Raw genomic sequence first — 17108 nt, forward strand, 5'->3', positions numbered from 1 at the left:
TGTTAACTTTCTAGTGTGACACTTCTCAAGAGTCATGACTCCTCAGTATTACTGAACTAGTTAATTATCAAGCTGGTGGCAAGACAATTTTTAATTTTTTCGAATTGATTTTCAATCTAGTTTTTGATCTAATGATGCCTGATTCTGCCTCCAATTTAAGAGTCATATGTTAGTATTTCTGAACTAGCATCTAAAAGAGACTGATTTCTTGATGATCTGATGTTATAATGAACAAACACAAAACTTACATTAAAAGAATCTCTCTACATCATTTAAAGACTCTGCAAGTGTACAAGTCTTTCACGGCCTTTTTGGGCCTCCTCAATATTAAGGCTGTGCTTTTGTGCTCCTTCAATGGGAGAAGGTATGTCTTCAGGGTCTCTTCTAGGCTTGACCCATTTTCCATACTCATTACACACAAGACCCTTGTTGGCCAATTGGTACCATGAGTGAGGAACTCTCAGCTCATCCACCAACATGTCACATGCCTTGTTAACTAAAGCCACATCCCTCTTGGCATCTACCCTAAAATTGGACCTTGTGCTTAGAAACCCATCCACCAGATGGAGATAAGTCTCCGTCATGTGAAACCCTAGGAAGTTCAACCCATGTTTCAAGTAAGGCGACGATTGGACATCCAGCTTCAGTTCAGCCCCAACATGAGTGTACACCCACTCCAATGCCCCAGTTATGTGCTCATCGAACCTCTCCAATCCTTCATTGAAAACAAGCCCTGGCATTTTTGGGACCATGTCTTGCTTCACTACTACTCTTAGGGTTTTGACCCCCTTTTGGTGTAGCTCATCTCTAAATGCACCATTCCCAACTCTTGGTGCACCAAAGGATATGACACTTACGGGGAGGTTTGGGATGGTGGATGAAGCTTCATGAGCATTGAGGAGAGCCAATGCACCTCCTAAGCTATGGCCGGTTATGGTGAGGCTCACTTCCTCTCCTCTGTCTCTATAGAGATCCACGAGCTTGCGTATCTCACTCATCACTTGCTCCGACGCGCTCGACTTGTTGTACCTTGTTGACTTGCTCTTGGAAGTGTAGATGCTTAGGAACCCATGCTCTACCCTAGCATGATGATCATCTCCATGGCCAATTGGCTCTAACTTCCTTTGGAAGTCCTCATACCACTCCGACGGAGCCACCGTGCCCCGCCATGCCACCAAGATGTCCCGGCGCCCAATCCGGCGTGTCTCCTCATCATCGCTACATGCTATGTAGCCGATCCAATTGGAATCCTTGCTCCATGTGTCCGCCAGCCGGGACCTCTCCAGCCATCTTGGGATCTCCATGTGCGACATCGCATAAATGTACTCGGTGACTTTGTAACCGTTTTGTTTCAAGCCCAACTCGTCGAAGAGCTTATGCTTATTGTACCTACAACTGCCACAGTACTCCGAGAAGGAGTCGAAGTCGAATGCGTCATAGGTTGCCTGAGCCAACTCCCCATACTTGATTATCTCCCTCCGGAGCCAAGGGTGGAGGGGGTCGAGGAGGTCCTTCCAATCCGACGAACCGTGCATTTCACGCCACTTGCTGGATATCACCTCCTTGGGAGACTTCGTCGGGGCAGAGTATTTCTCTTCGATATCGTGCGAAGTAACCCCCTTAGAGAATCGGAGATCCTCGGTTCCCGGAGGCGCTTCGACGTGAAGATGGAGGAGATTTGATAGCGATGCGGCAAGACGAATGGCTTGAGTCGATGAGCTCGTGTGTGGTGGATAGAGAACTGCCTCTTTTTGGGCGCGAGCGATGGATAGTGATCTCTTCTTGTTGGATCGAGTGATGGGAAGTGGGTTATAAAGCATGGATGAAGTTGCCATGCTTGGGGGATGATGACTAAGATTGGCAAGCAGATCGTTCAACTTGGCAATAGATTTCGTTTTTTTCAGAGAGATTTTGAGTTGAAGAGAGATGGAGAGATGGAGAATAAAGATATATAGAAGCATGTTGGGGGTTGTAATGGTTCGAGTCTTGATTCAACGAACGCGAGTCTTCGTAGGGTTGTTGGTATTTTTTCAAAGCTTGTGCGTGGTCAAGGTGACCAAAATCGAAGCTGGTCAAACAAGAAATGGCGATTTCCTAGATCTGACCTTTTCAAGATGAAGATACCTTTGCTTTCTTTCTGCCATCCATTTTTTGAAGATGGATTGTGGTCCCAAAATAAAAAAAATAAATAAAAGCAAAGAAATAAAAGGATTTGCGATATGTTAGTTCAAAGTGTGTGTTTAATTTGTGAATTGAGTTTGCGCATGTCGTTACATTAGGTATCTCACGTCAAATAACCAATGAGGTCACATGCTCCATTGCTTGATGTCCACGTTAATGCTGGCTTGTATTGTCAAGTGAAACTTCCCCTAGTTGTCCAATATGAGCACAGTCCATCCCCAAACACAAATTTACGAGAGAGTATCTTACACGGTATTATATCTAACAACTTGACCCATTTCACGTGAACCAAACTTCAAAAGAAATACTCTAATGACAACATAAAGTGGTAATCATTTGGGATTGGTGTTTACTTTTGAGTCACTCAACAAGGCCTCTTCGATACGACGTTAGACTTTAAGACATTTTAAAAAAAATGACTCTTAAATTGGTACACTACATAATGTGCCAGACTATAAGAGGACATTTGGATAAGTGATTCATAACTAATGCTAGACCAAAGACTGTCACTTTATTTCGTTTACCAAATTTTCAGAATAGAGAGATGGAGATGGATGGAGATTGGAAATGTAGATGTATGTTGGAGGTTGAAATGGTCCGAGTCTTTACTCAACGCCCGCGAGTCTGCGTAGGGTTTTTAGTAATTATTCTAAAGCTTGTTGTGCCCGGTCAAGGTGACCAAAATCGAAGCTGTTCACACAAGAAACGGCAATTTCCCAGATCTTGACCGTTTCAAGATGACGATGCCTGTGCTTTGTTTCTCCCTTGCATCTGTTGAAAATGGAATAATAACTTAAATCGTGTCTGAACTTTGACTTAATATGTAATTTAATTCATAAATTTTTAATCTATTCAATATGATCCCTAAATTTTAGTCAAATGTGTAATATAGTCCCTAAAATTTTAATTTATTTAATGTGGTTCTTGAAGTTTCAGTAAATGTTTAACTCAGTCCCTATACTAGGTGAAGATGTTCAATAATGTCCTTCCATTAATTTAAGTCCATGGACAATAATGAACATCTTCACATAATTCAATGACTAAGTTGAACATTTGAACAAATTAAAAATTCAAAGACTATATTCCACATTGAGAAAATTTTTAGGAATCACATTGAACAAATTAAAAATCTAAAGACCATATTGCATATTGGGCAAAAATTCAAATATTGTTCGCATCATTTTCCCTTTAAAAATGAATTGTGGCCCCAAAATAAAATAAAAAATAAAAACAAAGAAATCATAGGACTTGTAATATTTTAATTCAAATTATGTGTTTAATTTGTGAGGCGGGTATGCGTGTATCGTTAACCTAAGGTGTTTCGCATCAAATAATTGATGAGGAATCAATATCTTGTTAGCCCAAAACTTAATGGCTCGAACTTTTCTAAGGAAAATGAGCCCTAGATTGGCTAGTTTAATCAAATAATAGGTTTGAATTGCAAAACTGCATTTTATCTAGGATAATGTAAGGAAAATATGTATAATTTATGGCACGCTTGTTTCGCAAAAAATAAATAACTTGGAAAATATTTACTTAAAAATTATCCGTTGTATCCATTACAAAAATGAATCAATGAAATATATTTTCATCTTCCACGAAAATATTTAGATATATATTATTATCGATAACGATTTTTTATTAATGAATTATCTCAAGCGACATAAATGATCATTTTTTTTCAGAAAAATATTTTTAAGATTATTCATCTTTCACGAAAACACATGTAGCCCTTAAATTGCCGGCTCTTTTTTGGCTCGATAACTTGCGCCAAATTTGTTTGGCCTGTTGCATGAGTGATGATGAACTAGATAATAGTTTTTGCATGCAAACATAATATTTGCTTCTTTCTCTTAAAGAAAAGAAAAGGGACAAACAATAGTTTTTCTTGATAGGATTAAATTGAAGTGACGAGGGGCATTTGCGGTACTTCGGACGACGTCTGACTACCTAACCCATTTTTATTTTTTGGGTCAGAAACCTAACCCCCCCTGAATTGGCGGGGTGGGAACTTCGACCTTGTTGACTTTCAACGTGGTCTACCTCGCGTTCCCACGACCACTTGTTCACACACACACACACACACGCATATATATATGCCCATTCATACTCGGTCTGAACCCTTTTTTTTATGTTTGAAATTCAATTTCATAGAAATTATGGGACTGCGGAAATACTTGTACCAAACCATCAATTATCAATAATATCTCAATATTTCACATACACACATCTTGACATCATGTGTGTTATATATCGTATTTCATAAATAAGTTTTGATCATAGGCACGTTTCATGGCTGTAATGTTACTTGCAAAAATCTTTTTTTCACTCACAGTGCGCCTCATGAAATTATTTCTTATTATTTTCATTGAAATATTTGTATCACATCTTGCTATTATATGCCCCTTTTTTTTTCTCTATACACAATGGACAAGACAAAGTTGGGGAAAACCATGTATATGCGTTGGTCCAGCTCACTATATATTGAGCAAAATTATTATTATTATTATTATTATTATTATTATTATTATTAGTGATAAATAAGAATTGTGCAACCCAGTCAACTTTTCGGGTTGGCCAATTATGTATATAAGGTTTTGACCAAAAAATAATTATGTTTATAAGGCCAAGGCCCTAATGGATATAAAAGAAAATTCATCATAGCTACCGATGTGATCCCCACCACATAGCTTGAAGAACACAATCTAAGTAATAAAACGATGCCACAAAAATAATGCATGCCCCAAATCGAACCTTATGGATCAACTCGGTTAATATATATGGTCCTCATGAGCAAAGCTGACGATTTGTATTCACGTGTAGGGATGTGCATGCAAGGCAAAGAATCTGTATCCCGCAGGGCACCGCCGCGAATCTATGCAGGCTTGCTAGAAAGACTTTAGAGGAGGAATTTCCATTCTACCTTGAGAAAAAAAGAGGAAGAAGGTAGGTTTGAGAGATACTTCTTTAGAAGAATTCTTTATTGGAAAGTGTAGGATGGTTACGTCCAGGACTTGATGCGACCCTAACAGAATCAGCACGTCGCTCGTGGAAGCAGGATTTTCAGGCGCGATCGAAATCGATAGAGGAGATCCATGCCTGATCGGTCAACTTCCAATCCATCGGCAAAAACGTGCATTGAGTTGCTTAGGAAATGATCCAAGGTATGCTATGACAATTATTTAGTAGCGAAGATGGATCGGTGTTGGGATATAATACGCGGAAACGACAGGATCTTGCAATTTACGTCAACGCGAAATCACCAGAGAAATTAACGAGAACATCAACGACACCAGAAATTTACGTGGTTCGGTCTGAGTATCGGTACCTACGTCCACGGGGAGAGCCAGCAGCAAATAATCCACTAAAATCGGAGAATCAGAGTTTGTTTCCCGCACCTAGATTTAACCACAAATCCAAAGTGTATAAATAACAACTCGCTTGGGTATAAACTCATGGCACAAATTATTGTGCATCCCTTGCCTCGAAATATAACACGAGCGCAGCTCAATCGTCACTTTGACGTGCGGCTTCTCTTCGGCGGATGTACGCGTGAACGTGGGTCCTCTTGTGCGGCTATGTTCTTCGTCGGACGCTCGTACGTGCAGAGCCCTACTGACGAAAACCAAAGAAGAAAACTCTCTGCTTCTTTTATATATGTGGGCCCAAGTCAAAGGCCCATCACCACTTTTGAATTCCTACGCATGGAGGACTTCACGCCGAACGTGTGTGCGCGCGAGTGTGCCCAAGGTCAAACCTTTGACCTTGGGCCCCACCATTAATCGTCCACGTCTAGAGGCTTCACGGCTTCATTCTTCTTCTTCAATTTGGATTCCGCAACAACAAAGAAGAAAGTTTCACTTCAAATATTTTACTTTTATATTTCTTCTTTTCCAGCGAAAAACTCGAGACATAATTTTAACAATTCTCCACCTTTGCTCGATATTTGAAGCTAACTCATAGTGCTCATCATCCATACTGCTCTCCCAACGCCCCGACGGGCGCTTACTCTCCACAGACGCCAATAGAGCTCAAGCAGAGCTTGAGCCTCGTCATAGGAACAGACTTAGTCATCATGTCTGCTGGGTTATCTGATGTATCAATCTTTTTAACAATAACAATACTTTTAGCTAAGACATCTCAGATGAAGTGGTATTTGATGTTGATATGCTTCGTTCGCTCGTGATAAACTGGATTATACGCCAAATATATCGCACATTGGTTATCACAGTGTATATCCACACTTTTCTGTTCTAACCTAAAGTTCAAGAGCAAACTTTGTAACCATATCGCCTCCTTTGCTACAACGGTTAGTGTCATGTACTCTGCCTCAGTCGAAGACAAGGCAATGTGATCCTGTAAGGACGCTTTTCAACTAACTGCACCACCTGCTAGCATAAACACGTACCCTGCTAAAGACCTACAATCATCCAAGTCACCGGCCTGATCCGAATCCACATAACCAGTGATCTCACTGCCATTGCTGTCCCTCCGATATACTATACCCACGTCTGTTGTCCCCTTCAAATATCTGAGGATCCACGCTTCATATAGCGACTAACTATGCAGCTTGTGAAATATCAGGCCTAGTGCACATCATAGCATACATAATACTACCCACAGCATTAGAATAAGGAACACGGACATATGCTCCCCCTCTTCCTCAGTCTGCGGTGATAATTTATCTGAAAGTTTAAAGTGCTTCGCTAAAGGTGTACTTATAGATTTTGCTGACTGCATGTTAAAACGTGCCACGATCTTCTCAATGTATTTCTTTTGAGACAAACGTGAAACTCCTACAGTCCTATCACGCAAAATTTCCATACCCAAAATTTTCTTTGCAGCACCTAAATCTTTCATCTCAAATTCAGCATTCAACTGCCTCTTCAGCACATCAATATCAGACATATCATTAGCTGCTATCAGCATATCATCAACATATAAAAGTAGATAAATCAAAGAACCATTCTCCAATCTCCTAAAGTAAACACAGTTGTCCATCTGACTTTTTGAATAGTCTTGACTAGCCATGAAAGTATCAAAACATTTATACCACTGCCTAGGAGACTGTTTTAGCCCATACAAAGATTTCTTTAACAAACAAACATGATCTTCCTTACCCGGAATAGCAAATCCCTCAGGTTGCCTCATGTAAATCTGCTCCTCTAACTCACCGTGAAGAAATGCAGTTTTCACATCTAGCTGGTCCGGTTCGCTTGCATTTCTTCCCATAGCAATCAGATCCTTCAATTTGTTATATTGACACAATTGGCCCTTCCGCCCTCCATTACTGTACTTAATTTCACCTATTTGTCCATGCGAGTATATAATGGGCTGGGGTGAATGGCTCATACTTAAATCCCACTTGGGAACAAGGACAGAGGCACAAAGGTTCCAAAAAGGAGAGAGAGAGAGAGAGAGAGAGAGAGAGTTTTTCGGAAATGAAGGTAGTGCAGCAGCTTCTACTGGTGGCTGTGGTCTGGTGGTTGCGACAAGGCGGTGCTCCCACCGTGGCCAGAAACTGTGCACATAGGTGTGGGAGAGTGCCCATACCATATCCCTTCGGGCTCGAACCCCAGTGTGCGAGGTCGAAAGAGTTTTTGCTCTACTGCAATACCACCGATGGTAGCGGTGGTCAACTATTGTTGGGGAATATTCCGATACGCAAGATCTCAGTCGGCGACTCGACAATGCTTGTCAGCCTCCCCGAACTACACGAATGCTACAACAAGACTGGCCAGCTAGTAAGCAGCACCGATAATCTGTACATCAATCTAACTTCATATCCACCGTACAGAGTGTCAGCCACCCGGAACAACCTCACAGTCCTCGGCTGCGACACCTACGTGCTCATGACCGACAGATATGGGCTTTTCCGGAGCGGCTGCATCTCCTACTGCAGCGAGTACGTCGACTTGGCGAAGGAGACCACTTGCTCTGGTCTCGGTTGCTGTCAAGCGTCCATTCCGAAGGGGCTCAAGATGCTCCGCATTAGAATCTCCTCCGTCGATGGACACGTGTCGGTCTCACAATTCAACCCCTGTGGAGTGGCCTTCGTTGGGGACAAAATGTCATTCAACCTCTCCAGCAGGAGACTCCCGACCTTGAATGATTTGGGCAAGAGGGCGGACCTTGTTCTGGACTGGATGATCGGATGGGACGTCACTTGCGCACAGGCGAGGTTGAACCAGTCGAGCTATGGCTGTGGCAACAACACTGACTGTGATGACTTCACGGATGGACAGGGTTACCGTTGCTTTTGCAAGGCTGGGTACGAGGGGAATCCCTATAATCGCTCCCGCGGGTGTAAAGGTAATTAACATATATGACTTATGCATTATCACATCTGAATGAACCGTGTGGACAACTAATTTATGCATGGTTCCCATCTAATTTACCCATTTAATGAGGCGCCGTTTGAATTTTACCCCCTCTCTCTCTCTCTCTCTCTCTCTCTCTCTCTCTCTCTCTCCTTCTCCTCAACCTTTACCTCCACTCTCTGGCTTGCACCTCACGACATTGCCGCCGCCACATCATTCGCCCACCACCTTAGCTGAGCCTAGCGTCGGCCTTCATGCTCGTCGGACCACACAACCGACTCTCTCTCTCTCTCTCTCTACCATACCAAAACACACTCCGTGTCCTCCACGGCAACAGCTACTCTACTTCGGAGATGACAACAAAGTGCCTCCACCACTCCAAGCAACGACCATGACGACTCTCTCTCTCTCTCTCTCTCTCTCTCTCTCTCGCTCGCGTACCTTATCTCAGCATTGACAAGTCCCCCCCGAACGTCTCCTCGGAATGAAGGAGATGAGATATGCTTGCTAGTCTCCTCCATTAACGGAGGAGACCAAATCTATAGGTCTCCTACGAAGAAGACAAAACTGCTGCAACATTTCATAAAGAGCGACGTGGCAATGGTGCGTGCGTGATGGTGGTGGTGGGGAAGTGGGAGAAAATGTTAGAATACCAGCTCAGATTTAAAATAGTCCATTAAATGAATGAAACGTGTCATCCTTTGGGGTCCACTGTCAGAAATTTTGAACGTGTCTCTCTCCCCTGTCTCACGCGACGCTCTCTGCTCTCTCACTCCCCCTCTCGACTCCGATCTGCTCTCTCTCGCACACCCACCTCACTCATGCTTGTAAAGATCAATCTTCTCACTCATGCTTGTAAAGATCAATCTTCTCATTCCTAGGTAAATGATATTAAAACAGCAACCCCTCGCCTTGCTCTTGCAACGTGGGGTTCATGCATCACTGCAAAAGCTCGATTTCTGCAAGTTTTCTATGCAGATCCTTTCTGAGCTCTTGTGCCCTCAATGAGGTCACGTAGATAGAGTTCGAAGCAGCGATGATCTCCATCGATGGCAAAGAACGACGCCATTGTTGAGCTCGAATTCCATAGGGAGAGAGATAAAGGATATGGAAAGGAGATCTTAAAAGAGAGTAAATATTTGTCATAATACTATGACCAAAACTTGAATGGGATAGCATTGCCCGTCTAATAATCCATGCACCAACTTGTTCAATCTGTTTTTGCCATTAACCAAGATAAAGGTTCAATTTGTCTTCTGCATAATGTAGACATTAATGAGTGCGAGGACCCACAGAAATACTCATGCCGTGGAAAGTGCGAGAATCTGCCCGGGAGCTACAGATGTGACTGCGACGGTGATAATCGTTGCGATATAGCTCTTGCAAGTAAGTCTATCTCCTCATCATTCACCTAATAGTTCATATTCTATCGTCCATTCTTGATTTTGCAATATGTTTATATGTTTTAAAGATTATTATATTAGTTGGTGTAATCCCAATAACACAAGCAATGAGCCACAGGCTGCCAGGTGTCCCTATTGAGTTCTAGGCTAAAGCTATTTACATCTTTTCTTTGTTTTTTTTCTTTTTAACCTCCCTCCTCGACCCTTTTTGTTTTATGTTTCTTCTGAAGCCAACACTTTGAAACTACGTGCGTGGGAGGATACGCAGCAGATCTAAATGAAAATTCCTCCTCTACCCAAACCTGCAAATCTTGGGCCAAAAAAAGAACAGCTAGGCCTACAGATTTCAAGAGGGAAAAACCCTATAATTTAAAGCAAGTGAGCACAAATTTGGACTAGAAAAAGAAAAAAGAAAAATGGAGCACCAAATTAACCAATGACATATGAAGGTGATTGTTGAAGAAGGCAATGTGGTCGAGCTTCCTTAAAATCTGAACTGGGAAAATATTGGCCAAAAAAGCAGCACGGGAAGAGCTTAGTGACACGTGAGTCTGATCAATGATTTATTTCAAAACTTTCTCGGCTCCTCTTGTGAGTTGCTGAAGTGACAATTGCTCTTGAACAACCAAACTATTAACACCAATACATATCAAACATAAATATAGGATAAGGTAACAATATAAATTTCACTCTTACTATAAGTAACAAATCATAAGAACAAACACGTAAGGCGAGCAATGAGCAAGTGAGGTTGAGACGAGTGAAGAGGGTTTTTTTTTTGGGGGGGGTTCTCTCTACTTTCTAATTTACATAGCAAATTGGAGGCACTAGGATTTACAGTTGACAAAAGCATTAACATATAATATATTAGATACAATATATAATATGTCCGGGGTTGGTCTAACCTGAACCAATCCTAAACTCTCAAGACCAAGAACCAACCTATATAGTGCAAGATCCGAGGTTCCAGGACCAAGGACCGACCCAATATCCTTGGAAATCAAACTAAAATTGGCTAGGTTGGGCTAGTCTAGGGTAGGTCCAGAGTTGACCCTGGACCGATGCTCATCCTTGTTTGTGACCCATCAATTAGAGTTTCCACCAATAGAATGGACGAAAAAAATAAAAACATTTAAGCATGATAATTATAAGGTGCATAATTGGTTATACAATTCCCCCCAAGTTTTGATACCATTTATTAATGGAAAGATCTAAACAATGGGAGATCAATGCCTTATCATTCTCTTTTATTACAAACCTTCTTCATTATAATCAAGGAAAGACGTTATAGAAGATGTTGGTAACACATAATAAATTGAATTCATTCCATTACTTATTCACTTTATAATGACATATGTCAAATTTCAAAGAAGGACATTTATAACGATTGTCACATAGTATGTAATATGTGTAACCCACTTGTCACAAAACAATTTCTATCACCATTAAATTGGGCAATTATATATTGAAAGATTGACTAACCATCCAAATCAATGGTGATGGTTATAAATATATAAATATATATTAAAAATATTAAATGGGTTGTGCGTTTGAAATTAATCTTTTTTGATGAAGTATGTAGAGCGTATGAGGATTGCATGCTTGAATAAGTAATCTAGTAACATATATTCTTTGGCAGTGATTCTTGTACCCATCGTCTGCATATATGCTGGTGCTTCAGCCTTAGTCACGTGGAATTGGAGAATTAGAAAGATAAACTTCAAATGAAATAGAGGAAAGTTCTTCAAAAGTCAAGGAGTTCAAATCTTTACGGAGGCACAGCTGGCAAAAGCAACCAACAACTACGATGAAAGCAAGAAGCTAGGCGAGGGTAGTTTCGGTTCCGTCTATAAAGGGAGAGTAGCAGTGGGCAAGAGTGGTTCCGGTTCCGTCAATAGAGGAAGAACAACAATGGATATCGAGGTCGCGGTCAAGAAGCCTAAAGATGTGCACAAGCCTCTAATGAAGAAAGAATTCCAAGATGAACTTCTAACTGTGATGCAAACAAACCACAAAAATATGGTGAAGCTCTATGGCATATGTTTGGAGACTAGAATACATTTGCTAGTTTATGAATACATTTTGAATGATACCCACCTCAATTCCCTCTTCAAACACATCCATCCGGAAGAGTCAACCTTCTTGAGATCGTGGAAAAACTGGCTCAAAATAGCCACTGAAGCTACACTTGCACTCAAGGAAATGCATTCTAGTGAAATCATTCATGGCAACATCAAGTCAATGAATATACTTATTGATCAAAATTACTCAGTGAAAATATCTGATTTTGGAACTTCAGTACTTAAATCACTGCAGCATAGTCACATCGTAGCCACTGAAATAGAAGGCACATTGGACTACATTGATCCAGAATATTTAACCACTGGTAAGCTAACAATTAAAAGTGATGTATACATTTTGGAGCTGTCCTCATGGAGTTGCTCACCGGAAAGAAGCCTACAAGTTTTGTTGCTAATAAGTCCGAGGAGCCAATCAGTATTATCCCTCATTTCATCTCTTCCGTGAATGACGGGACACTCTTCGATGTCATAAATTTTAAAGCCGCTAGTGAAGATGAAATCAAGGAAGTAGAAGTGGTTGCTAAGATTGCAGTGAAGTGCTTGGACCAAAGCAATAGAAAGAGGCCAACAATGAGTGAAGTGGCTCAGCAACTCCCCCCAATTCCAGTAGACAATGCAGAGCCCAAATTCGAAGAGGCTAGAAACTGTCCAGAGCCCAAATTCGAAGAGGCTAGAATCTATCCAACAGTTAAGATTTTAGTGACTGACTGTCTTTCTTGTCTAGGATTGGATTAAGTATGTTCCTGCATTTGATCCTTTATTCCTGTAGTAACATGTAGTAATTGCCCATAAGGACTTATAGGGTTGATTGTGTGATTTGAACATGTGTTGTGTTGCCATTTGCTGTGGTCTTATGTTTGTGCAAGCATAACTTTTATAATTTTTGCATTTATTTGTTTTTTCTTCTTACTTACGAACCGCTAACCGCCAACTGCCGCCCCACGACCGCCGCATGACCGCCGCACGATCGTCGCACGACCATCGCACGACCGCCGCACGATCGTCGCACGACCGCCGCGTGACCGTGCAACTCTGGTCAATGTTTTCTTCAACCCTGGAGCTCTGGTTAATTTGGGCGAGTTTCTGAACCACTTCACTCATTGTTGGCCTCTTCCTCTTGCTTTGGTCTACGCATTTCACTGCAATCTCAGCAACTGTTTTTACTTGCTTGATTTCATCTCCCCTAGGGGCCTCAAAACTTATGATTTGGGAGAGGGTCCCGCCCTTCGTGGAAGAGATGAAATGAGGGATAATATTTATTGGCTCTTCAAACTCATTAGTAACATAACTTGTAGGCTTCTTTTCGGTGAGCAACTCCACGAGGACAACTCCAAAGCTGTATACATCACTCTCAATTGTTAGCTTACCGGTGGTTAAATACTCTGGATCAATGTAGCCCAAGGTGCCTTCTATTTCGGTGGCTACGAGATGACTATGCTCCGGTGATATAAGTACTGAAGTTCCAAAATCAGATATTTTCACCGAGTAATTTTGATCCAAAAGTATATTCGTTGACTTGATGTTGCCATGAATAATTTTGCTAGAATGCATTTCCTTGAGTGCAAGAGCAGCTTCAGCAGCTATATTGAGCCGATTTTCCCACGATAATTATGGATGAATGTGTTTGAAGAGAGTAGTACCGTTCCAAATATATTCATAAACCTACAAGGGTATTCTAGTCTCCAAACATAAGCCATGGAGCTTCACCACATTTTTGAAGTTTTTTAGTATCACAATTTTAAGTTCATCTTGGAATTCATTCTTCATTAGAGGCTTGTGCACATCTTTGTGCACATCCAGCGTTGCAGAAAACATTGATCAGAGCTCCACGGTCGCACGGCGGTTGTGCAACGATCGTGCGGCGGTTCGTAAATAAGGAGAGAAAACAAATAAATGCAAAAATTATAAATTTTTACCAAGCATTTCTATTATTTTTCTATTCCAAGTATATAAATTTTTTATAATTACCAAACCTCGTTTTACTCAGTAATTGTTCCCGGAGTAGAAGTGGAAAAAAACTATTTCCGAATAAAATATGATTTGGTGATTATACAAAATTTCTTTTTTTGGAATAGAAATACGTTTGGTAAAAATTTATAATTTTTGCATTTATTTGTTTTTTCTTCTTAATTACGAACCGCTGACCGCCAATTGCCGCCCCACGACCGCCGCATGACCGCCGCACGATCGTCGCACGACCACCGCACAACCGCCACACGAGCGTCGCACGACCGCCGCGCGACCGTGCAGCTCTGGTCAATGTTTCCTTTAACCCTGGAGCTCTGGTTAATTTGGGAGAGTTTCTAAACCACTTCACTCATTGTTGGCCTCTTCCTCTTGCTTTGGTCTACGCATTTCATTGCAATGTCAGCAACTGTTTTTACTTGCTTGATTTCATCTCCCCTGGGGGCCTCAAAACTTATGATTTGGGAGAGGGTCCCGCCCTTTGCGGAAGAGATGAAATGAGGGATAATATTTATTGGCTCTTCAAACTCATTAATAACATAACTTGTAGGCTTCTTTTCGGTGAGCAACTCCACGAGGACAACTCCAAAGCTGTATACATCACTCTCAATTGTTAGCTTACCGGTGGTTAAATATTCTGGATCGATGTAGCCCAAGGTGCCTTCTATTTCGGTGGCTACGAGATGACTATGCTCCGGTGATATAAGTACTGAAGTTCCAAAATCATATATTTTCACCGAGTAATTTTGATCCAGAAGTATATTCGTTGACTTGATGTTGCCATGAATGATGTTGCTAGAATGCATTTCCTTGAGTGCAACAGCAGCTTCAGCAGCTATATTGAGCCGATTTTCCCATGATAATTGTGGATGAATGTGTTTGAAGAGAGTAGTATTGTTCCAAATATATTCATAAACCTACAAGGGTATTCTAGTCTCCAAACATAAGCTATGGAGCTTCACCACATTTTTAAAGTTTTTTAGTATCACAATTTTAAGTTCATCTTGGAATTCCTTCTTCATTAGAGGCTTGTGCACATCTTTGTGCACATCTAGCGTTGAAGAAAACATTGACCAGAGTTCCACGGTCGCACAGCAGTCGTGCAACGATCGTGCGGCGGTTCGTAAATAAGGAGAGAAAACAAATAAATGCAAAATTTATAAATTCTTACCAAGCATTTCTATTATTTTTCTATTCCAAGAATATAAATTTTTTATAATTACCAAACCTTGTTTTACTCAGTAATTGTTCCTGAAGTAGAAGTGGAAAAAAACTATTTCCGAATAAAATATGGTTTGGTGATTATACAAAATTTCTTTTCTTGTAATAGAAATACATTTGATAAAAATTTATAATTTTTGCATTTATTTGTTTTTTCTTCTTAATTACGAACCGCTGACCGCCAACTGCCGCCCCACGACCGCCGCATGACCGCCGCACAATCGTCACACGACCGCCGCGCGACTGTGCAGCTCTGGTCAATGCTTTCTTCAACCCTGGAGCTCTGGTTAATTTGGGCAAGTTTCTGAACCACTTCACTCATTGTTGGCCTCTTCCTCTTGCTTTGGTCTAAGCATTTCACTGCAATCTCAGCAACTGTTTTACTTGCTTGATTTCATCTCCCCTAGGGGCCTCAAAACTTATGATTTGGGAGAGGGTCCCGCCCTTCGCGGAAGAGATGAAATGAGGGATAATATTTATTGGCTCTTCAAACTCATTAGTAACAGAACTTGTAGGCTTCTTTTCGGTGAGCAACTCCACTAGGACAACTCCAAAGCTGTATACATCACTCTCAATTGTTAGCTTACCGGTGGTTAAATATTCTGAATCGATGTAGCCCAAGGTGCCTTCTATTTCGGTGGCTACGAGATGACTATGCTCCGGTGATATAAGTACTGAAGTTCCAAAATCAGATATTTTCACCGATGGCTACGAGATGACTATGCTCCGGTGATATAAGTACTGAAGTTCCAAAATCAGATATTTTCACCGAGTAATTTTGATCCAGAAGTATATTCGTTGACCTGATGTTGCCATGAATGATTTTGCTAGAATGCATTTCCTTGAGTGCAAGAGCAGCTTCAGCAGCTATATTGAGCCGATTTTCCCACGATAATTATGGATGAATGTGTTTGAAGAGAGTAGTACCGTTCCAAATATATTCATAAACCTACAAGGGTATTCTAGTCTCCGAACATAAGCCATGGAGCTTCACCACATTTTTGAAGTTTTTTAGTATCACAATTTTAAGTTCATCTTGGAATTCCTTCTTCATTAGAGGCTTGTGCACATCCAAAGTGTTGAAGAAAACATTGACCAGAGCTCCACGGTTGCACGGCGGTTGTGCGACGATCGTGCGGCAGTCGTGCAGCGGTTCGTAAATAAGAAGAGAAAACAAATGAATGCAAAAATTATAAATTTTTACCAAACGCATTTCTATTATTTTTCTATTCAAAGAATATAAATTTTTTATAATTAGCAAATCTTGTTTTACTCAATAATTGTTCCCGGAGTAGAAGTTGAAAAAAACTATTTCCAAATAAAATATGATTTGGTGATTATACAAAATTTCTTTTCTTAGAATAGAAATACGTTTGGTAAAAATTTATAATTTTTGCATTTATTTGTTTTTTCTTCTTACTTACGAACCGCCGATCGCCAACCGCCGCCCCCACGACCGCCGCATGACCGCCGCACGATCGTCGCATGACCACCGCACGACCGCCGCACGATCGTCGTACGACCGCCGCACGACCGTGCAGCTCTAGTCAATGTTTTCTTCAACCCTGGAGCTCTGGTTAATTTGGGCGAGTTTCTAAACCACTTCACTCATTGTTGGCCTCTTCCTCTTGCTTTGGTCTAAGCATTTCACTGCAATCTCAGCAACTGTTTTTACTTGCTTGATTTCATCTCCCCTAGGGGCCTCAAAACTTATGATTTGGGAGAGGGTCCCGCCCTTCGCGGAAGAGATGAAATGAGGGATAATATTTATTGGCTCTTCAAACTCATTAGTAACAGAACTTGTAGGCTTCTTTTCGGTGAGCAACTCCACGAGGACAACTCCAAAGCTGTATACATCACTCTCAATTGTTAGCTTACCGGTGGTTAAATATTCTGAATCGATGTAGCCCAAGGTGCCTTCTATTTCGGTGGCTACG

General features: G+C 41.2%; 4 protein-coding genes across 4 annotated transcripts; 2 read left to right on the forward strand and 2 right to left on the reverse strand.

The window, feature by feature from the left end:
• Positions 1-249: 249 nt before the first annotated feature.
• LOC104440751 (phospholipase A1-Igamma1, chloroplastic) lies at positions 250-1910 on the reverse strand. Its single transcript, XM_010053712.3, has one exon. The coding sequence runs from the start codon at positions 1833-1835 to the stop codon at positions 273-275; it is 1563 nt and encodes a 520-aa protein (XP_010052014.2). The 5' UTR covers positions 1836-1910; the 3' UTR covers positions 250-272.
• Positions 1911-7622: 5712 nt separating this feature from the next.
• On the forward strand, positions 7623-10050 carry LOC104442525 (wall-associated receptor kinase 2). The gene is made up of 3 exons (XM_039310650.1): positions 7623-8493; positions 9771-9887; positions 9986-10050. Exons 1-3 carry the CDS (start codon positions 7623-7625, stop codon positions 10048-10050), a joined length of 1053 nt encoding a protein of 350 aa, XP_039166584.1.
• A 1765-nt stretch (positions 10051-11815) lies between these two features.
• On the forward strand, positions 11816-12720 carry LOC120292462 (putative wall-associated receptor kinase-like 16). Its single transcript, XM_039310651.1, has 2 exons — positions 11816-12290; positions 12710-12720. Exons 1-2 carry the CDS (start codon positions 11816-11818, stop codon positions 12718-12720), a joined length of 486 nt encoding a protein of 161 aa, XP_039166585.1.
• Positions 12721-14288: 1568 nt separating this feature from the next.
• On the reverse strand, positions 14289-15493 carry LOC108959179 (wall-associated receptor kinase-like 3). Its single transcript, XM_039310652.1, has 2 exons — positions 15344-15493; positions 14289-14867 (listed from the first exon to the last, which is right to left on the reverse strand). Exons 1-2 carry the CDS (start codon positions 15491-15493, stop codon positions 14289-14291), a joined length of 729 nt encoding a protein of 242 aa, XP_039166586.1.
• Between the last annotated feature and the right edge of the window lie 1615 nt (positions 15494-17108).

Source organism: Eucalyptus grandis, chromosome 4, assembly GCF_016545825.1.
Source record: "Eucalyptus grandis isolate ANBG69807.140 chromosome 4, ASM1654582v1, whole genome shotgun sequence".
NCBI lineage: Eukaryota > Viridiplantae > Streptophyta > Magnoliopsida > Myrtales > Myrtaceae > Eucalyptus > Eucalyptus grandis.

Coding starts and splice junctions, on each gene's coding strand:
- LOC104440751 (XM_010053712.3), bottom strand. CDS start 1,835: ATGGCAACTTCATCCATGCTTTATAACCCACTTCCCATCACTCGATCC.
- LOC104442525 (XM_039310650.1), top strand. CDS start 7,623: ATGAAGGTAGTGCAGCAGCTTCTACTGGTGGCTGTGGTCTGGTGGTTG. Junction 8,494..9,770: donor TCGCTCCCGCGGGTGTAAAG/GTAATTAACATA, acceptor TGCATAATGTAG/ACATTAATGAGTGCGAGGAC. Junction 9,888..9,985: donor TTGCGATATAGCTCTTGCAA/GTAAGTCTATCT, acceptor TTATTATATTAG/TTGGTGTAATCCCAATAACA.
- LOC120292462 (XM_039310651.1), top strand. CDS start 11,816: ATGGATATCGAGGTCGCGGTCAAGAAGCCTAAAGATGTGCACAAGCCT.
- LOC108959179 (XM_039310652.1), bottom strand. CDS start 15,493: ATGAGTGAAGTGGTTCAGAAACTTGCCCAAATTAACCAGAGCTCCAGG. Junction 14,868..15,343: donor GCGGCAGTTGGCGGTCAGCG/GTTCGTAATTAA, acceptor ATACCCTTGTAG/GTTTATGAATATATTTGGAA.